The sequence below is a fragment of the Osmerus eperlanus genome, chromosome 4 (genome assembly GCF_963692335.1).
Source record: "Osmerus eperlanus chromosome 4, fOsmEpe2.1, whole genome shotgun sequence".
In the NCBI taxonomy this organism is placed as follows: domain Eukaryota; kingdom Metazoa; phylum Chordata; class Actinopteri; order Osmeriformes; family Osmeridae; genus Osmerus; species Osmerus eperlanus.
Window position 1 is genome coordinate 8855259 of NC_085021.1, and position 9830 is coordinate 8865088.

Below are 9830 nucleotides of genomic sequence, written 5' to 3' on the forward strand. Positions count from 1 at the left end.
ATATCAAGGCTCCAGCCAGGATATTTGTTCCATTAAATTTGTTCTGTAGCCTCTTACTTACATAATAGTTGGGGCACACTCGCGCAGTGTAAGGCCATGGATGCGCCAGTCTTTGGTATCAGTTTAGCCACGAGCCCGCCACGCGCATTAGGATGAGCTGAATAAGGGTGGGGCGCAAGTGGGAGGAGCCTGTCTAACTCACTAAAGGCAGAAATCCAACATTATCAAGTCAGTTGGAGATTAAAGTCCCACGCGCACTGATGGATAACTGAGATAACAAACACTTTGGAGATCGTGACAGCGGTACAGAAAGCAGAACTGTACAGAAAGCGGCATAGCAGAGACAAATTTATTTTAATTTATTGATTGAGGAACTTTTATATTAACTCCACGACTGTTTATTTAAGAAGAGTAAGTTGTGAATTTCAACAGGTGAGTTTCTTTTCCAAATTTGCCCAAATACATTTCCTGCAATAACTTGATATCTATTTACACTTCAAAACAATCGCAATCAAAAATGCACATGCAGTTGGTCGTCCAAGCAGGGTTGTGCGTAAAACACAATTTATTCATGAATGATTGTAAACGGTTCCACTTTTATGCACTACTGACAATCCTTAACCAGGAGGACTTAGAAAGTCCTAAATAGTAAGTGGCCTGGTAGATTTATTATACATTTCATTGTTGGTGCGCATTTGCAAATACCTACCATTAATCAACTCTGAAACAATTTAGGGTAGTGCAAAATCAGATGGAACATCTGATGATGCCTCGGCAAGCCCATTTAAAGTAGTTCTTAAACAGTATCCGTCCCCCGGGTTTGCTGCTTTGTAGGCTACCCCCCAATTTAATCTGAGAGATTTAAATGCCGGCCAAATCCCGTTCTGCCCTAGATTGACTGCATCTCTAAAACATCGGAATAACAACAGGGAAACACTGATTGCATCCTGAAAATCTCTGACGTTAGACGACAATGACATGCATACAATTTTCTTTCATTTTTTTCTGAGAACTATTAATCCGAATGAATATACAGTGTTTAAATGGTCAGAATTGAGATGGGTCAGCCAACGTTTATCAAGCAAACTGTTGTAGTGGAAACAAGCTACTTTACAAAAGTGCGCTGTCCGTACATTAGTGCTGAATTAGGACAGCTCCGCGCGTCTCCGTCAATGGAGTTTAGAATGAAGAGGACAGCCTGAAATCACAGCCTAAAGAAAAGTCACACGCAAAAAGCAAATGTAAACTATCACCTTAACTTGTAACACCATATCATATTGACCAGTGAGTTTTGTTCCTGCAGATCACCATGATGACCAAGCCGTTTGAGAAGCCAGGGGATGAGAGTGAGCTGGTCAGCGGTCTGGGCTGGCTGGAGGAGGATCTGAGCTCACAGGATGGTGAAGGCACTGAGATCCGAAGCCGCTATGGGTTGGGCCTGGGGGGTCGGCCTCGCGGCATGACCGAGCTGGGTAGCGAAGACATGGACGAGGAAGAGGAGGAAGACGAGGAGGAGGAGATGGGGCTGGAGGGAGAGAAGTTGCCCAAGCGGAGGGGTCCCAAAAAGAAGAAAATGACCAAAGCCAGACAGGAGCGCTTCCGCAACCGACGGGTGAAGGCCAACGCCCGCGAGCGCTCGCGTATGCACGGCCTGAACGACGCCCTGGACAGCCTGCGGCAGGTCATGCCCTGCTCCTCCAAGACCCAGAAGCTGTCCAAGATTGAGACCCTGCGGCTAGCCCGCAACTACATCTGGGCCCTGTCGGAGGTGCTGGAGAGCGGCCAGTCCCTGGAGAGCCACGGCTTTGTGGAAATGATGTGCAAAGGCCTCTCCCAGCCCACCAGTAACCTGGTAGCCGGCTGCCTGCAGATGGGCCCGGCGCCCATGATGCTCAACAAGCTGGAGGACAAGTGCGGAGCCTCTGTGGGGGGTCAAGCTGGCCACCCCCTCAGCTTCCCCTCCCCGGGCTTGCCCAGCCCACCCTACGGCTCCATGGAGGCCTCCCACCTCCTCCACATGAAAGGCTTCAAAGGGGCTTCCTACGAGAACTCCTCCCCAAACCAGTGCAGCAGCAGTGGCACTCCCCCTTACGATGGGCCCCTCACGCCCCCCCTCAGCATCGGTGGCAACTTTGCCCTGAAGCAGGAGCCGTCCCCCCCGGAGTCGGAGAGGAGCTACCACACACACCCTGCTACCCACTACCTCTCTGCACACCACCCCTACCCCCCCACCGCCTCCATGGGCAGCCTGCCAGCGCCCCAGGCCCACATAATGTTCCAAGCCTCGCGTTACGAACTGCCCCTGGACATGGGCTTTGAGTCCTTTGCTCCAGCCCACTTGGTGGCCTCCCAGATGGGTAACATCTATGGCGAGTAGGGCCAAGTTGGCCTGGGTGTTTAGTCGCACGAACCCGGGTCCAGAAACACTGCTGGCAGGCAGGGAACAGGCCCATGTGGACAACTGTGTAGAGACAATGGTTTGCATTTACACTGTACTATACTGGAGGAGAGAGCATGGGGGAGAAATAGAGAAGACATGAGACACATCGCCTCAACTCATCCTACCTGACTATGATGACACTACTGAAGCGATACTGATGCAACTGTATTGTTTATTAATTTATTTAGTTTTTTGGTCATTGTTTATGTTGACACAATTTGTATTGTCATTTCTGGGCATGTCCCTTTTGAATTATTACCAGATATAGCAATATTTGTTTACCAAATTAATTATCCAGATATAAGCAGGGCTCATATCTGCAGTCTGTGAGCAGGGATTTTCACTAACTGTAAAATAGCTTGCATGGAGTCGATGCCAGTCTATGGAGAGATACAAAAAATTATCAAATGTTGTCCAATTGAGATACAAATTCTGCACTGAAACCTATAGCCAATGTCTTTTATGCCATATGAACAGAAATGCATTTATTTATATCTGTATTTAATATTTATTTTGATAACTATTTTCTCTTTGTTCTTTTTTGCATTTTCTCAGCACTGTTTCTGTTAAACTGTCTTTACCGATGAAGTACTTAAATTATTTATTTGAGGTCCTTCAGGTATGTGTCATTCACCACTTTGTCACTGTTTTTGTAAATATTTTGCTATTTCGCACTTAATTGAATAAATATTCTTATATTATATACTATTTCCATAGTAACACATTAGTCATGTTTTTAATTGTGCTATTGAATTGTCTTTTCACTCTGCTAAAAATAACAAAGGACAACACTGACTGGATACTCCATCCGACCATACAGTCCTTGTTGCCCTTCTGAGGACAGTATTATTAAAGTATTACGGTCTTAACTTGTAATCAAAACACATATACAGAATTAACTGTTTACGACCATCTTTTGTCTATCCAACTATCAAAAATCGAAATGGTCTCATCCAACAATTGAATAACTTACAACAAGTGAAGTGAGTCATTCTGTGGTAGTACTAAAATCACAACTATCAACTATACCTTAATACTTAAGGTATTGTGAAGTTTACTACAATTATCACTGCTATCTGCTTTCTGAGAGAATACATGAATGAAACCATCTGGAATACTGGGTACCATTCTAGATCTTTTGCAGGCTGTGTGTGTGTGTGTGTGTGTGTGTGTGCTTATGTGATGTCATTCAGACCCATGTGACAGCCCCTCTGGCAGGACAGGCAGGGCACTGTGGGCCATGGGAAAGCACAACTAGGGAACAGGTGAATATGTCACCAAGTCCTTTCTCTTTCCTTTCTTTCTTTCTTTCTTTCTTTCTTTCTTTCTTTCTTTCTTTCTTTCTTTCTTTCTTTCTTTCTTTCTTGTTCCCATCAACCGCGAGCACAAAAATAAGTTTCAAAGATGATTTACCGTTAACACCATGTAACTTTGACATTTTACTTAGACATTATTCAACCCTAACATTGTAAACATGTATTATGTTTACTTGCGCTAATTGTAAAAAAAGAAATGTTTTGACACCAGCTTTTCCTTCTGTGACATGAAAAACGGCACCAACTGATTTATATCATTTAACCACAAACAAAAGTCTACCTTTGACTCTAAAATCAAGGATTTGTTAGGTGACTGTGTTGATACTCAAGAACACCATGGTTCTTGAGATTCACAAAGAGCCGGGTGCCAGAGTGCAAAGATGGAGTGATGAGTGACTGAACGAGTGCGAGTGTGTTTTGAGGTTCAATAGAGAGGAAGGGAAGGCGCCGCGGAGGCTGTTGTCCAAAAACGTGAGTCCCCCTCATTCACTTCTCCTCAGGGTTGTCTTTTCCAGTCAGAGCAGAAAAGCTTGTAGAGGGGAAAAGGGAATGATTGTTTTAGTGGGCGCCACTGGCCCATTGTAAGTGCAGCCTGTTCTTTCTCTTGACCCCTGACCTGCATTGTTGCGTGGCTTCTCGTTTGGGGAGGAGAGACAGCTGGAGGAACTGCGGGGGGGGGCTGACGGACAGCTGGGCTGAATTGGATGGAGTGAAGGGGACAGAGTTGGAGAGGGAAGGAGAGAGAGAGTGAGAGAGACAGGGGCGAGAGAGTTTGAAAGGCTGAGAGAAACGGAAAGAGAGAGAAACGGGTGGGGAGAGACAGACAAGGAGAAGGAGAGAAAGTGGTGGGGGCAGTGGGGGGTGAACGAGGTCCCTCCCAAACCCCCCCATGTGTGCCCTCTGCTCCCCTCTGTGTCAGCACCCCCACAGGAATGACTACATAGCTCCACACACAGACATTAGGCTGTCAGTGAGAGAGTGACTGGCAGTGTGGCTGGCGTGCTCCCTCATTGTCATGCTCCTGTTTTGCGCTTGTGAAGGGATGGGGGGGCTGGAGGGAGGGGGGGCCGGAGTGAGTGGGGGGGCTGGAGTGAGGGGGGGGTGTTGGAGTGAGGGGGGGGGGGGCTGGAGTGAGGGGGGGGTTGGAGTGAGGGGGGGGCGGGTTCCCGGCAGGTGGGGAGGGGGTCGGGAGTAGTGGATTATCCTGCTGAAACAAATGAATTAGTGGAGATGAATTTAAGCCACATAAACTGTCATGGTGGTACTCTGAAACGATGGGTGCCATGGACATATATGGGAAGAGTGGATGTTCAAAGAGTCCTTTCTCAGTCAGGGGTAGTGCTCTGCTCTTTACAAATGGCTATGATGCTCCATAGTCCAATACGTTTAAATCAAGTAAATATAATGACTTTGTATTTTGTTGTAAATGTAAATGAAACAGCCAAACCTTAAGGATACAAACTGATCAACAACAGGCTAACCTCTGAGAAAGGCTATGAAGAAGCCATTCTGGGGGAGAAGCCTATGTTTTGCTGTTGCACAGTTGTTTCACAATATAATCGTCCTACTTTATTATAAAGATGGGGTGAAAAGACACATTCCCAATGATGTAGAGTGCGTACACCAAAGAACAAGACACTATACTTTCCCCCAAAATATAAAAAACACAGATGGATTGCAATCATTGCAACACTATTTAAACAATTGTACCAATGATTACATATATGGATTCGTTTTCTATAATGCAGTCATGGTCGTCCCCTGAGAGAGGTCGTATGTCATATGTGGGACAAGATCCAGTTGTCCGAGATGTCATGTGACTGAGACACCGAGTGGAAGTACAAGACGTCTAGAAACCCCGAGGTCAGCACCCTGAGAACGTTTCCGTTTGAAATCTCACGAACGCTCTTTCCTTTCACCACAAACATTTCAACGTCAATTCTTTCGAAAGTGCACTGCATTGGGTTTCTCAAGGGGGACATTGCGACGTTTCACCAGTACCTCCACGACAACCAAAACCACCTGTCTAACTCAACGGCGACAACCATGGACGAACTCTGAATCCAACATCCGTCTGCAAGAGACGGGGCTCCCGGTCTGGGGGTCAAACAAAGGGAGGGATTGAGACGAAACCCTGTCCATTTTTTTCTTCCCTTTTTTCGGTCTCTCGTGACTCATAAGCCACTGACCAAACAAGCACGGCTCCCACTGAAATGAAAGCGTCTAGATCCACAGGGGCTGGGTGGAGGGATAAAGCATTGTGATTAAGATTGTATTAATGGGTCCATGGGAGACTGGGAAGGCTTTAATCAGTGTCTGTATGTGATTTAATCCCTCCTGGCTTTAAGCTGCTGCTAAAACTGCGATCCTCCTCCTGGGTTGCCAAACACACACACACACACACACACACACAGCAGAGAGAAAGAAGTGGTGAGGTACAGAGATGGAGTGGCATGAAACTGAGATGTTTGGGAGGGAGGGGAGCAGCTGGGAAGAGAAAGAAGGGGGAGACACAGGGAGGAAGAGATGGGGGAGGGAAAGGAAGAGAGGGAAGAAAGAAAGGATGGAAGAACAGGGGAGGCAGGAGGGTGTCAGTCCAGGGAAAGGACTGGGCCAGGCATAGGTGGAAGGGAAAGACAGATATCTTCATGTGATCAGAGGTAATGATCATGAAAGTAAACATTTTCGTTTTTTTCCAGATACAATTCCCCATGACCTCACCTTGCGGGCTCTATGCCATGTGTTAAGCCACCTGTCTCAACAGTTTAATGTTTTGAATGAAACCACATTCAAGATGAACAAGATGTCAACATTTCTCTCTAGACATATGAACAAAAATACAGGTTCGCTACCTGATACACAGCACCCCTATTTTGCGAAGACAAACTACCACCTGTCTAATAAGGAACTGCCCTGTGGCCAGATATTCTCATTACTATCATTCGTATTTGATGGTGGCGTGTTTAGGTAATACAGCTCACACCAAAGTAAAAGAGAGAAATCGAAGAATAGCCAGTCAGACAAGAGAGAAAGGGAGAGAGACACTCGGGGTCCGTGAGGGGGGGGGGGAGAGGTGAAGAATGAGAGCAGATCTGCGGACTTAATACGCGTGAGGGGGTGTTATAAAAGGTGACATTGTGTGAGTGGGTAGAGGGGGTGGGCCTAGGACTCCCAGCCTCCTGTGAGACTACTAGGGTGTCAGAGTTAAAGAGCTTCTAATAGGATCTGGATGCTGCCGTGTTTACCCTGCCCAAATTCAACCCCCACCCCCTCTCCCTCCTCACGCCCACCACATTGTGGAAGTGGCCCCGGCTTTGAGGCACCACAATGGGGCCTGAGTGGAGGGACAGATGGGGGTCTTTTGGGGGAAGAGGGCACCAAAAAAGAAGGCAGGGAAGGAAGGAGGGAGAGAGAGAGAGAGAAAGAAAGATAGAAAGAAAGAAAAAGTCGGAAAGAGTGTGAGAAAGAGAGATATGAGGCAGTGGCCACGACCAGTGTGTGTGTACTGCTGCCACTCCATGCATGGGGGTGGAGAGGAAGGAAGGGAGGAAGAGAGAAAGACTGAGATAGAAAAGAGAGGGAGAGAGGTGTGCATGTGAGAGAGAGTACGAGTGAAGAGTTTAGAGAAAAAGAGTGCGTCGTCCACTTGACGCAACACTCCCCCTCCCCCCCCCTCTCTTTCTAGAAGCAGTGCTGGGGTTGTGGCGGCTGGCTCCGCGGTGTTGAGGGAGAGGGGAGGGAGGCGGGGGTCAGGCGCCCATCCTCCAGGGTCAAGACCGCTGGGTGGAACAACCCATCGGAGCGTCCTGCCCTCATTCAGTACGGATTTAACGGTCAATCAGCATCATCGTATTGCTTGATTACATCGCTGCTTGTAGAATGGAGGGAGTGTAGGGGAGGGCCAGACTCTGAATCACTTAGTCAGGAGGTGAATGCAAAACCAGACGACGTTTCAGGACGTTTTCCAGTTTGTGTTCAGTAGATGGACAATATGTAAATATATGTGTATGAAATGTACAGCAAGGGAGAGGGGTAGAGATGGATGCAGGGATGGAGGAGAGGTGTGTGTGGGAGCGCAGAGAGAGGGATGGAGAGAGGGAGGGAGAGCGGGAGGGAGAGAGGGATGGAGAGAGGGAGGGAGAGATGGAGGGAGAGAGGGAGGGAGAGAGGGATGGAGAGAGGGAGGGAGAGAGGGATGGAGAGAGGGATGGAGAGAGGGGGGGAGAGAGGGAGGGAGAGAGGGATGGAGAGAGGGAGAGAGGGAGGGAGACAGGGAGGGAGGGACAAAAGCACCTCCAGAAACAGATGGGGTCTAATGGACAGCTCGGGTTGTAAACTTTCTGTCTGTCACATCTGTCCGTTTGTCCATCTGCCGTGCTAGCGGCATGTTTACACTCAGAACACTAGCTAGTTTGTATAGTGGACATACCCGTCTACTACAGAAGTGAAGGGATGCAGCCCCTTCTGCCAAGCCTATATGGACTCCCAGAGATCATGGAACTGCAAACACTCCACCCAACATATGGCCTAGGGGAGCGCACAACTTGCAATGAGTCTTCTGCTGTTCATAAAACGGTCAAAATTACCCACAACCTTGCCAGCTCTAAACAGGCATCTGGCGGAATCCAGTCAGTCAGCCATCTTTGGTTTTTACTAAGTGTAGATGGACAAACTGAAACTGCCAATTGACCTCCAATTATCCGCTCATCAGTTAAACAGTAGACGCAGTCGCAGGTCTCCCAGTTAAGCTCATCTGTCATGTCTGTGACGAATCACATCATGGCTTATTTCTTGGTCTATTGCCTTCATTATCGCTAGACTGACAGAGCTAGGTTTCAACCCAGATTAGAGCTACATTTGCAATTAGTTTAAACAAACCTGTAAATCTATGCAAATACCTGACTGTTTTATCCTATCCATGGCTGATGACTGTGCAGTTTTCAGCATGAATCGTCAGAATGGTCAATCTAAACAATTCTGGGCAACTGCAAGCATAAACAACCTTGAAAGGCCATGTTTGGCCATTATCCTTTTTAATATAAGATTTCCATATTTACTGTCCCTAAATAATTAGGTAGACTACAGAGAACGTGCATCGTTAACTCCATAACCGATCTGACAGGGGCCGAAGACACAAGTGTCACCATGACACTGAGAATCAAAGTGTGGTTCGTCTTACGTGTTACATCACCTGAGGACTTTTTTCATTTTTGTTGTTGTTGACGGGACTGTATTTGCCCAGTGGTGAGCGGATCAAGCTGAATTAAAGCAGTTGATCTGGGCTCTGTGGCCTGAGTGTTGCATTAAACTTTAATCCAGAACAGTTCAGAGGGGAACATGGGATAGCATCTTCTCTAATCCTGTCCTCCACCCCGTCAACCTTCCTTCCTTCGCTATGCATCTTTTAGTATAATACGTGTACGTCTGTAGTTAGCTCTCCAAAGTTTGACCAAGTTCTCCCATACCGAATGAAGCCAAGGTGTACCTTCAGATACCCATCCAACAACACTCTGTGGCAACTGACAGATTCAAACTCAGAATCTTCCATTGTTTTTCATTTCCCCAGGCCCCTACGTATACAAACGTATCCCCTCACTACCCAGGACCCACCAACTTTGACGGAAAGCTTCCTCCAACCACAGCACAGCGCTCCTCTATATGAGACAGATGTTACTGGGGCAACAGTTGGTATCACGGGGGAGGGGCTTCAGGCCATCTGTCCAGGGTCAAGGTTTGAAAAGAGGTGGCAAAATGGTGGCACGTTCAGGGAAACAGAAAGCATTTGAGAGAAGAATGAAGTCTGAAAAAAAATTACCCATATTGTAATTCCAGGCTGTGTGAGATTTCAGTCATGATTGAGGGGAAGTTTAGGTTTAAAAAAACCACTAAGCTTTGTGATTCAATGGCTTAGTCAAGAGAAATGTGACAACAAAATAGGAATGAAGGCCCCACCTTGTGGTCACACTTAATACTACACACACAAAAAAAACATGCAAGTGATCATGGTTTTGGGGATGAATAAACACTATTTGTCTAAGGAATGCATTTGTTTTGACAAATTTTTTTCCAGTGTA

The 9830-nt window shown here is 47.0% G+C and overlaps 1 protein-coding gene across 1 annotated transcript; it reads left to right on the top strand.

The window, feature by feature from the left end:
* The first annotated feature begins 229 nt into the window (after window positions 1-229).
* Window positions 230-3154, top strand: neurod4 (neuronal differentiation 4). Its single transcript, XM_062458098.1, has 2 exons — window positions 230-432; window positions 1304-3154. The coding sequence occupies exon 2, from the start codon at window positions 1310-1312 to the stop codon at window positions 2375-2377; it is 1068 nt and encodes a 355-aa protein (XP_062314082.1). The 5' UTR covers window positions 230-432; window positions 1304-1309; the 3' UTR covers window positions 2378-3154.
* The last annotated feature ends 6676 nt before the right edge of the window (window positions 3155-9830 follow it).